We start from the raw sequence: 12,813 nt of genomic DNA, 5'->3' as shown, positions 1-12,813 counted from the left end.
AGAGGAAGACAAGCTTATGCTCAGTCCAAATGAAGTGTACAGATCTTTTATTTTTTAAGTTATTTTGTCATGCCATGCAGCTCGCAGGATCTTAGCTCCCTGACCAGGGATCGAACCTGGGCCCTGGCAGTAAAAGCATCGAGTCCTTAACCACTGGACCGCCAGGGAGTTCCCTGAAGTGTACAAATCTTAATTACTCGATTAAACAAAAATATATCCAGCGTACATTGTGCATCATCTTTACTAAATATATACTGTTTAGCTAACTGTTATAATAGTATGCTAACATATTTGGTTGATCATAAAGTGGCTAACTGTAGATAACCAAAGAAACCAAGACTATCAGTAAAGTAAGGTGACCACATGGAGGCATAAAATTTTAGTTCATGTGACATATTTGTTTTAAGTATGACGAATTTGTTTTAAATAAACTACATACAAAAATGAGGATTTCAGGGCTTCCCTGGTGGCGCAGTGGTTGAGAGTCCGCCTGCTGATGCAGGGGACATGGGTTCGTGCCCCAGTCCGGGAAGATCCCACATGCCATAGAGCGGCTAGGCCCGTGAGCCATGGCTGCTGAGCCTGTGCGTTCAGAGTCTGTGCTCCGCAATGGGAGAGGCCACAACAGTGAGAGGCCCGCGTAACGCAAAAAAAAAAAAAAAAAAGAGGATTTCAAAAAATCAGGAATAAATAATTTGTAATAAAAAGATCATTTCTGTTACAAAGAATTCACAGTGGAATTCCTTCAAAAAGCAAAATTCACGAGTGTATTTAAAATTAAGTAATGTCAATGGATATTAAGAATGCATGTAATACCAAAAAAGAAAATTACAAGCCAATATCTTTGATGAATATAGATGCAAAAATTCTCAAAAAAATGTTAGCAAACCAAATCCAATGACACAAAAAAGATCATACACCATGATCAAGTTGGATTCATCACAGGGTCACAAGGATGGTTCAACAAACGCAAAGTAATCCATGTGATACACCACATCAACAAAAGAAATGACAAAAACCACATGATCATCTCAATAGATGCAGAAAAGGCTTTTGATAAAATTCAGCATCTCTTCATGATAAACTCTTACCAAAGTTGGTATAGAGGGAACATATCTCAACATAATAAAAGCTTTGACAAACCTACAGCCAATCTAATACTCAAAAGTGAAAAGTTAAAAGCCTTCCTGCTAAAATCTGGAACAAGACAAGGATGCCCACTCTCACCACTTCTATTCAACAACAGTATCGGGAGTCCTAGCCATAGCAATCAGAGAAGAAAAAGAAATAAAAGGTATCCAAATTGGAAGCAAAAAGGAAAATTGTCATTATATGTAGTTGACATGATATTATACATAGGAAACCCACACAAGACTCCACACAGAAACTACTAGAACTGATAAACAAATTCAAATTTTTGCATCTATATTCAACGAAGTAGCAGGATACAAGATTAACATACAGAAATCCATTGCATTTCTTTACACTAACAATGAAGTATCAGAAAGGGAAAAAAAAATCCCTTTTAAAATTGCATCAAAAACAATAAAACACTTAGGAGTAAACCTGACTAAGGAGATAAGAGTTATATGCCGAGAACTATAAAACATTGATAAAGGAAACTGAAGATGATTTAAAGAAATGGAAAGATATCCCATGCTCTTGGGTTGGAAGAATTAATATTGTTAAAATGGCCACACTACCCAAAGCAATCTACAGATTTAATGTGATCCCTATCAAATTACCCATGACATTTTTCACAGAACCAGAACAAATAATCCTAAAATTTTTATGAAACCATACATAAAAGACTCAGAATATCCAAAGCAATCTTGAGGAAAAAGAACAAAGCTGGAGCGGCCCTCGGGCAGAGAGTGCGGTGAGGGGTGGATTGTGGCCTTCTCCCCGGGGCCCTCCAGGGCCTCCGGCCTCAGGCTGCCAGGTGAGCTGGGGGTTGGGGGGACAGGCTGAGGGCTGTGAAGCCCTGGCCATGGCTGCCCACGGACTGGGCCCAGGCCTTGAAGCAGTGGCCGAACCTCTCCCCAAAACCCGCCTCCGGGACCTAATGGCGGCGGCGGCCTCCATGGGTCACAGTCCGTGGGACCCGGCCCCCATTTCGGCGTCTTGAGGAGCCTGAGGGCTGGTCCTGGGCGCCTGGCTCCCTCAGGCTGGGCAGGGTCTGGAGACCTGGCCCTGAGGGCGCCGCCAGCTGAGACCTGCCTCTTCAGCTGGACCTGGGCACTGGCGGGAGGACCCAGACTGGGTGTTGGACGAACGCTCCTGGGCAGGGTGACCGGCCTGCGCAGGGACCCCCTCGCTTAGCCGGCGCCTGGACCTCGGAGGACGAAAGTCCAGCCTTGGGACCTTGAACAAGTAAAATGAGGGGTAATGATGTCGCGGAAAAAAAAAAAAAAAAAAAAAAGAACAAAGCTGGAGGCATAACCCTCCCAGACTTCAGACAATACTACAAAACTATAGCAATCAAAACAGTGTGGTACGGGCACAAAAACAGACATATGGGTCAGTGGAACAGAATAGAGAGCCCAGAAAAAAACCCACGTATCTACGCTCAATTAATCTTCGACAAAGGAGGCAAGAATATACAACTGAGAAGACACAGTCTCTTCTGTAAGTGGTGTTGGGAAAGCTGGACAGCCACATGTAAGTCAATGAAATCAGAACACTCCCTCACACCATACACAAAAATAAACTCAAAATAGCTTAAAGACTATTAAAATATAAAACAGGACACCATAAAACTCCTAGAAGAGAACATAGGCAAAACATTCTCTGTCATAAATCGTAGCAATGTTTTCTTAGGTCAGTCTCCCAAGGCAACAGGAATAAAAGCAAAAATAAACAAATGGGACCTAATCAAACTTATAAGCTTTTGCACAGCAAAGGAAACCATAAGCAAAACAAAAAGCCAACCTATGGACTGGTAGAAAATATCTGCAAATAATGTGACCTACAAGGTCTTAATTTCCGAAATATACAAACAGCTTATACAACTCAGTAACAAAAAACCGAAAGCCTAATCAAAAAATGGACAGAACTAAATAGACATTTCTCTAAAGAAGCCATATAGATGACCAAAAGGCACACGAAATGATGCTCAACACCACAAATTATCAGAGAAATGCAAATCAAAACTACAATGAGGTATCACCTCACACCGGTCAGAATGGCCATCATGAAAAAGTCTACAAACAATCAGTGCTGGAGAGGGTGTGGAGAAAAAGGAACCCTCCTACACTGCTGGTGGGAATGTAAATTGGTAGAGCCTCTATGGAGAACAGTATGGAGGTTCCTTAAGAATCTAAAAATAGGGGGCTTCCCTGGTGGCACAGTGGTTGAGAATCCGCCTGCCAATGCAGGGGACACGGGTTCGTGCCCTGGTCCGGGAGGATCCCACATGCTGCGGAGCGGCTGGGCCCGTGAGCCATGGCCGCTGAGCCTGTGCATCCGGAGCCTGTGCTCCGCAATGGGAGAGGCCACAACAGTGAGAGGCCCACGTGCTGCAAAAACAACAACAACAACAACAAAAAAAACTAAAAATAGAGCTACCATATGATCTTGCAATCCCACTCCTGGGCATATATCTGGAGAAAACCATTAATTCGAAAAGATACGTGCACCCCATTGTTCACAGCAGCATTATTTACATTAGCCAAGACATGGAAGCAAACCAAATGTCCATCGACAGAGGAGTGGATAAAGAAGATGTGGTACATATATACAATGGAATATTACTCAGCCATAAGAAAGAATGAAATAATGCCATTTGCAGCAACATATTAGGACCAAGACGTTATCATACTAAGTGAAGTAAGCTAGACAGAGAAAGACAAATAATGTATGATATCGCTTATATGTGGAATCTAAGAAAATGATACAAATGAACTTATCTACAATACAGAAATAGACTCACAGCCATAGAAAACAATCTTATGGTTACCAAAGGGGAGGGGTGGGGAGGGATAAATTAGGAGTTTGGGGGCTTCCCTGGCAGTGCAGTGGTTGAGAATCTGCCTGTCAATGCAGGGGACACCGGTTCGAGCCCTGGTCTGGGAAGATCCCACATGCCGCGGAGCAACTAGGCCCGTGAGCCACAATTACTGAGCCTGTGCATCTGAAGCCTGTGCTGCACAACACGAGAGGCCGCGATAGTGAGAGGCCCGCGCACCAGGATGAAGAGTGGCCCCCGCTTCCCACAACTAGAGAAAGCCCTCGCACAGAAACGAAGACCCAACACAGCCATAAAAAATAAATAAATAAATATTTTTTTAAAAAAAATTAGGAGTTTGGGATTAAAATATACACACTACTATATATAAAACAGAAAACTAACAAGGACCTACTGTATAGCACAGGGAACTATACTCAATATCTTGTAATAACCTATAATGGAAGAGAATGTATAAAAAGAATGTGTATATTTATATACATATATATGTATAACTGAATCACTTTGCTGTACACCTGAAACTAACAGAACATTGTAAGTCAACTGTATTTCAATTAAAATTTAAAAAAAAAACAGAAACAGACTCACGGACATAGAAAACAAACTTACGGTTACCAAAGGGGAAAGGAGCAGGGGGAGGGATAAATTAGGAGTTTGGGATTAGCAGATATGAACTGCTATATATAAAATAGATAAACAATAAGGTCCTACTGTATAGCACTGGAAACTACATTCAATATCTTGAAATAACCTATAATGAAAAAGAATATGAAAAAGAATACATATATAGCTGATTCACTTTGTTGTATACCAGAAACTAACACAACATTGTAAATCAACTGTACTTCAATTTAAAAAAAGAATGGCAAAAATACCAATATGATACTTTTTGGAACCCACATACTGACCTGACACATGTATGGTCTATGTATGGAGACTGCCCTACAGCTCCTGAAGGAAACCTGCTCAGCCACAAATGGCTGGAGTGCTCTCTCCAAGGATGGAAAATACCTTAGGGCCATCCACTATCAGAGCTGGAAGGAAATGCAGGCACCACCTAGACCATGGCACTCATCCAACCCATCCATACTTCCAGTATCAGCTCCAAAAATGGGGGTAAGAAGTTCCAGCAAGAAAAAAAAAAGTAGTGTGCCAGCGTGACTGGTGAAATTCTCTTTATTTAAAAGAAAGTTCGCTTCCTAAAGTTCTCTGAACTGGGGAATAAAATGACGTTGACAGTTCCCAAACTACCTTAAGATTTTCTGTGTTGCTGAAATGAACTTCTTAGTGAAGGAACTCACCTTCACAGATCATATCCTTTTGGCTTGCAGCCTCAGAGCTGTTAATGGTGTTAGAGATGGCTTCACTTTTCATTCCAATAGTACCTAATGCATTTTGTGCAAATACGGTACGCTGCACAGGAATTACTCTACAGGAAAAAGAAAACTGTGTCGACTGTTTTGACGTGACGGGTGAAGGTGACGGGGGGCGATTCTTTTGGATTTGCCTGCTGGGAAAAAGTAATAGTTAATGGGGGAAGTCTGGTATGGTTTTGTAATACACATGTGATGATTTTTAGTGTACTATTTCATAAACTATAATGTCTTGACTTTATGATATGATATTTTATAACAGAAAAAGGTAAATCTATTTTTAAAGGCTTTTCCCTTTATATTTACATTACCATGCATACTACATTATTTATGAAACACTGATGTGAAATTTATCCTGGTAAAATACGTATCAGGAACAGTGGCAAATAAGCTACTTACCTAGCACTGATGGGAGATGGAGGACGCCACCTGCTTGTAGGAGAAGATGACCATCTATAACACGGTATCTGTGATGGTGGTAGGTGCTTCTTCGTTACTGGGTTTGAGGCCTGTTTGTCCGTTTCTGATTTCTGAACAAATCAATACAATCAGATAAGAAATTACTAGCATTACCTTTTGCAGCTGGCTTTTCAAGAGAAAAATATTCTGAATAACATATAATTATAGCTCCTTAAACTCCCAATTTTCCTTTCATGCATGAGAATAAGGTACAGAGATACATTCTTCCAGACTCACAATTTATATTACACAATTCAAGCATGTCATAAAAATAATTTAAAAGAATTCTTTTACTTTAAAACCTACTTTTATTTTTAAATCCTAACTGAGGTTTGCAATAGTTCTCAAAAACATTCCTTCAGAGTTTAGAAACACTGTTCATATAAACTGCTTTATTTTGTCTCTTCTACTAAAAATTAACTAATATTCCAGCTTTGGGGGGGTAAACTCTGTGACAACGAATATCATATCATTTTAAATTATTAAAGTGAATTTATTTTATTTTATCACAGAACACTATAAATAAGAAGTTGCTTATGTTGTGAAATCTGACCTATCATAATCTATACAACAAAACATACAGATTTTAATAGAAAATTTCTCAATGAAAGGCACTTGTCGAACCTGTGGAGAGTCTTTCATTTTCACCTTGGAAGACATTCCCATGGTCACCTCAGGGGAGGCCTCGGGGGGCGCCTCCATACTTGCCTCAGAGGGCACTGCTGTGCTCTCCTCTGGGGATGCTTCCACGTTCACCTCAGGAGATGCTTCCACGCTCGCCTCAGGAGATGCTTCCACACTAGCCTCAGATGACGCTTCCGTGCTCACCTCTGGGGATGAGTCCATGCTCACCTCTGGGGACGGATCCACACTCGCCTCAAGGGACAGATCCTCGCTTGCCTCAGGTGATGTTTCCATGCTCGTGGGGGGTGTTCCTGCGCTCGCCTCGGGGGGTGCTTCCATGCTCGCCTCGGGGGATACATCCAAGCTTGCCTCGGGGGGTGCTTCCACGCTCACCTCTGGGGGCACTTCCACACTCGCCTTGGGGGCCGTTTCCACGCTTGTCTTGGAGGGTGTGTCTACTTTCTCCTGGGGAGGTATTACCACTGTTGACTTGTGAGGCACTATGGTACTCTTCAATTCATCATTGCTACGCTTAAGCAGGGGCATGTTTACATATTGGAATATATTGTGGATGCCTGTAGGTAAATGAGGACAGAGGGTGAAATTCCACACAGCTAGAAATTAGATAAGACAGAAATGCACCATGTAACAATATAAACACAAAAAGAGACTGCGTTTATTAGGAAATGACAGGGATTACATACAACACAGAAATGTTTACTGAAATGGATCACAGACATAGAACAGAAGCATCACAAAGTTGGTACTTCAAAAGCAGCACCACCACCAAGAGAGGCATTGTGAAAACAACAGTCCACTCCAGATGAAAATAAGATGCTTCTCCAAAGCTGATGTTTGCCGTAAGCTGTTTCTATTTTAATCACACTATAGTTCAGAATGATTTTCATAGAAAATTACAAGACCTTCAACGCTTTTTAAAAGTAATCTAAACAATGTCACCAAGGCCAGGGATCTTACCATTACAGGTGATTACATAAGGCATTCTATATATGATCGTTTTAAAATAGAGTATAAAAAAGTATTTTCTCACCCATACTAAAAATTGTAATAAGACATTAATCAGAATGGGCTGGATCTCCAACGTCTCTTCCAGCTTTAACAATCTAAATATTTTTAGCCTAACAAATGGACAAAAATTATAATATCCAGTACCAGCTAAGATAGAGGAAAGGGATAATACCAATGTTGGGAACCAGGCAACCTCATGCACTGCTGGTGGAAGTATGGATTGGTATATGCTCCCTGGGAAGCATTTTGGCAATAGTGTATCAAAAGCCATTCTTAAAAGTACACACTCGGGACGTCCCTGGCTAAGAATCTGGCTTCCAATGCAGGAGACAAGGGTTCGAGCCCTGGTTGGGGAACTAAGATCCCACATGCCGCGGGGCACCTAAGCCTGCACGCTCTAGAGCCCACGTGCCACAACTAGAGAGCCTGTGCGCTGCAACTACTGACCCCATGCGTGCACACCAGAGAGAAGCCTGTGCACCACAACAAAGATCCCGCATGCCGCAACTAAGACCCAACGCAGCCAAATCAATCAATCAATCAATATTTTTTTAAAATAAAAAGTCCACACTCTTTGTTCTTGCAATTTCACTTTTAGGTTATTCTGAAGAAAAAATCAGATAAATAAATGAAAATGTATGTATGAGATTACTTACTACAACACTGTTTAATAATATAATTTAATAATTATATTTAAATATAATCTAAATATTCAACACAAAACTTGGACTATACTAAGGCAGTCATTAAGAGTAATAATATACAATTTTTGGACATAGAAAATGGTATATGTTGAGTTTAAACAAAAGCAGGTTATGATCCCATTCTATTAAAAAATATGTAAACGCAAAGAAAAATATTGTTATCAGTGGGTATTAGAATAATAGAAAATTATATTTAAATTTTTTCTATACTAAATATTTATTGCTTTATAATAAAGTGAATTTTTTTTTTTTGGCCATACCACGTAGCTTGTGGGATCTTAGTTCCCCGACCAGGAACAGAACCTGAGCCCTCGGCAGTGAGAGCATGGAGTCCTAACCACTGGACCACCAGGGAATTCCCTAAAGTAAACATTTTAAGGAAGGTATTTGGTGGTGGCTTTCTAAAGTCTTGGTAAATATAAGACTCGGTTATTTTTTAGTCCCTCACTTTTGGTAGAAAAAGTATTTTACTTACATACTTGTATGTGCCTAAACAGTCACTTATTTAACACTGACTGCTACAGAAAATATAGTAAGTATAATAACTAGATTTCTAATAGCTACAGAAATTTAAGCCAAATATTGAGGTTTTTGATAGGAGTAATATATTAAAATAAAATGAAAGTAATTAGAATACCTTACAATAGACTCAGGGGAGACTGGTAGAAAATAATCTGACACACATACAACTAGGCATAAACAAAGTTGGGGATTTGAACCAAGAGAAGTAAAGCTGCACTACCACAAAGTCTATGACAGCACTTTGGTTTACTAATCATACGGATATTGACATAAAAATAAGCAAAGGGGGTGGGATATATTCTGGAAAGGAAAAAGTGGAGAAAAAAAGACAAAAAGGATGGGAACAATGCACTAGAGCTCTCCATTACTAAGGACTTACTATCTAAAGGCATGTCTAACATGATATGTAACCTATAAATGAGAAAATCCACATAACCCTGAAGATCTGTTTTATTTTGCTAACAATCTTTATGTTCTTAATTAAAAGCTAAAGAGCCACTCAACGTTATTCTTCCACATTTTAAGAAAAAAAGAAGGGTGGAGTAGGACACTTTCTCCCTTGATATTATTTAAGTTTTTCTATATTTTTAAAATCCAGTACTTTTTACAGTACTGTGATACACTTAAACACAGGTTAAGAAACCCACTGTTTTACAATTTAACAACCAAAGGTCCCTATCTCATCCTATAAATTACACTGATAACTATTCTACCCTGTTAGAAATCATAAATATGCAACATAAAATGTTGGGTAGAATCACTCACTTGCAAAGTATTGATTCAAATTATTTTTATGCCTTACTGTAAAAAACTAAGCGATACAACCTACTTTTAAGCACAAATATTAACACTTTCAGACACTCTACTCTATGCCTGTTACCTGGAGTACTGCTTCCAGAAATTAATAATGAAGCAGTACTTTTGGTCCTGGCTACTGATGCTTTTGTTGGGATGAACAGGCGACGGATTAAATTATTCTCCCAAAGACCAGTGTGTAGCTGACAAACTAAATGATGAGAACAAACAGAAAGGATTTGATCTGAGGTCTCACAAATAAATGCAAAGCAAGAAGGAGCAATGTGAACTGCTGCAAATGATAACTTTCCCAGCCTAAAAGCAGAGGCAACGAGAGCCACACATATATAACAGGACTGAAAACTGCCACCTGATGGGACTACACTGTTAGGGAAAAGAATACCTGAATAGAGGGGCAAAGGCCCCAGCATACCACAATAACCCCAAAGCAGGAATCCAGGTAATGTATCTAGCAGAACCATACCCCATGTATGGAGTCTCTACAGAGGAACTCACACGTGGAGAAAATAGTTGTACATGACAAAACAACTCTGACATGGATTCCTCCAGATGTACGTCACTGACAGTCATATTGGTCAAGTCGATTGCCAATAGCTCCAACAGACTGAGTGAATTATTCTGTTAAAAGTAAATCTTGTAAATAGCTTGCTCCAATAAATTTTTATGTTCAAAAAGATCCCTGTGGGGGCTTCCCTGGTGGCGCAGTGGTTAAGAATCCACCTGCCAATGCAGGGGACACGGGTTCGAGCCCTGGTCCGGGAAGATCCCACATGCCGTGGAGCAACTAAGCCCATGAACCACAACTACTGAAGCCCACGTGCCTAGAGCCCGTGCTCTGCAACAAGAGAAGCCACTGCAACGGGAAGCCCACACACCGCGATGAAGAGTAGCCCCTGCTCGCCGTAACTAGAGAAAGCCCGTGCACAGCAACAAAGACCCAACACAGCCAAAAATAAAAATAAATAAATTTATAAAAAAAAAAGAAAAAAGATCCCTGTGACAATGACATTTGTTATAACAGGATGTGACCCGAATCAATTAAATGGAGAGTCTTCTGTAAGTGAACAGTTTGTTACAGAAAAAAAAGGAAAATCATGTTTAAAAGGGAAAACTTAGGGGGGTGTTAGAAACAACTTTACATAAAGAAGTACTTCAGTAATAATTTTGAAATCTTATGTGTAATCATCAGCAGTGAAAACACGCCCAAAGGATAGATGTGGATTATGCTGTGAAGCAACAAAGCAAAGCTTTGAAGTTCAAAATGTTGCCGGTAATTTAGAACTTCAATGTGCAAACTGATGAAATGTTTGAAGGGAATCAAGTGCTTCAGGACAACTCTGTCTATACCAACATGCTGTGATCTAGCTCCTCAGCTTCATTGCAGAATTATGTATTTCATTTAAAGAGACTCTTCTGGCTTCAGCCAAATAAGCATGGCACCAAAGTACATTTTTTAGTTAAAGAAGGGATATTTTGGCTTCCAATGTTTTGGAATGGCCTTTCAAGCAGCTGAATGTTGACATAAGTATAACACTTTTAAACCACCATTTAAGATCGGTACATAGAAATAACTAACCAGGTTTTTTTTCTTCCACTTGTTCTGTAGATGAATGCAGTTTGCTACATCTTCTATTCAGAGATGAGCTTCTCCTCTTTTCTGTTGTTTCTGGAGATCAAGGGCAAACAATATTACCTTTTACAAGCTGTTTATATATATTATTTCAGGGGTGAGCCACCCGTTTCCAAACATTTTTTATCTTATTTAAATTTCAAGTATTATGAAGAAATTTTACATGCCCAAACTTAAAACTAGTTTACTCTTTAAGTAAGTTATCCAAAGTGAAATAAAATTATTTAGGAAACAGTAAAAATTGAGCAGGAAAATCAGATACTTACAACATCGAAGTTCCCAAATTAGGAATATACATTTAATTTTGGACACAGTCCATAACATCTATTACTAAAGTAATTTATAGTTTAGTTTTAACTTGTTTTTTTTTTTTGGCTGTGCCGCACGGCTTGCGGGATCTTAGTTCCCTGACCAGGGATTGAACCCAGGCCACGGCAATGAAAGCACCGAGTCCTAACCACTGGACTGCCAGGAAAGTCCCTTAACTAGCATTTTTTAAATAAAAATGATCATTAACATTTGGTATAGATGTCACAATTTTAGCAACCCAAACCAGTCATATGGGAAAAGACACTTTTGTGTCTTTTCCATTTCACTTCAAATATTATGGCTCAGGATACTGATGAAAGTCTTTAAAGAAGAACTGCTCTTTTGGGAACCTCTAAATTAAAGTACATATGACAATATACCATCTTGTGAAAATTCTTGAATTGATAATGTAATTGCACAGCATGAACCACAGAAGTGTAATCAATTCGACCATGTGATGAAATCACCTATCCCTCATTATCACACTGCAAGAAATGACAAAATAGTGTGAACAGTTATTATAAGTCAGCAGTGAGCAGAAGAAAAACAGACTATTTGAATCAGTCAAGATTTAAAGCAACGCTATTTAAAATATCACAGGTTAGATTATGAACTTCATTTGAGTTTGAAATGTTCACCTCTCTGGATTGAACAGGTTTTATTTCAATTTGAAGGGATTTTACAAAGTTAAGCCACTGACAATATTGATTTTATTTTCAATAAAATTATTGGAATCATTAATTTAACGGCATTCATCATTTCAGAGTGTGCAATATACTGTAACTTTAAGCAAATTCTTTCATAAAGTATCTTCCACACATACCTTCTTCTATTAAAAAGTTACTTGGAATTGTTCCTTCAGTGCAATTCAACTAATTATTAACTTGAAAGTCATCATCTGTCCCTTCTCTTTACATGTCTCATTGATACAGCAGGCACACATATTAATGAAAACACACTAGTGTTTGCTCATTATATTAAAAATGTAAAAAATAACTGCAAGAATTCTCTGCTAATTCCTCCAAGCAATTAGATAGTAAAACATGGCCAATGCTTATGAAACAATTAAAATAAATTAAAATGAAAGTATATAAACATAACATTGCAATGAATGTTACCTAATTTTTCTAAAGGATTGAGTTTGTGAATAATAAATTAATTACGTGACAAGCAAGGTGCTAGAGAATATCTTCCCACATTAATCTATGAATGAACCTGGGCTATACATAAAAGTGCTCTGGGAAAGCATACTGAGGGTAAGGGTGGAAAGTGGATCAACTTTTGTTGGACCATTACAAGAGAAAATTAGAGGCACCAAGACTGACAAACAATCAAAGACCTCTCAAGTTCATCGTTGGAAACTGTTAAGAGTTCTAAAAG

General features: G+C 39.0%; 1 protein-coding gene across 3 annotated transcripts in view; it reads right to left on the bottom strand.

Annotated features, from left to right (window-relative positions):
• The window catches only part of MAP7D3 (MAP7 domain containing 3), a 35,176-nt gene that overhangs the window by 10,438 nt on the left and 11,925 nt on the right, over window positions 1–12,813 (bottom strand). The window contains exons 7-10 of one of the 3 annotated variants that reach the window (XM_060087585.1): window positions 11,071–11,160; window positions 6,424–6,998; window positions 5,740–5,870; window positions 5,269–5,477 (exon numbers count right to left, since the gene is read on the bottom strand). In XM_060087585.1, the coding sequence (XP_059943568.1) occupies window positions 5,269–5,477; window positions 5,740–5,870; window positions 6,424–6,998; window positions 11,071–11,160 (1,005 nt within the window). The remainder of the gene's footprint in view (window positions 1–5,268; window positions 5,478–5,739; window positions 5,871–6,423; window positions 6,999–11,070; window positions 11,161–12,813) is intronic. The other 2 variants (XM_060087586.1, XM_060087587.1) reach the window with 2 other exon arrangements.

Source organism: Mesoplodon densirostris, chromosome X (genome assembly GCF_025265405.1).
Source record: "Mesoplodon densirostris isolate mMesDen1 chromosome X, mMesDen1 primary haplotype, whole genome shotgun sequence".
Taxonomy (NCBI): Eukaryota; Metazoa; Chordata; class Mammalia; order Artiodactyla; family Ziphiidae; genus Mesoplodon; species Mesoplodon densirostris.
This window is presented reverse-complemented; position numbering and strand designations above follow the sequence as displayed.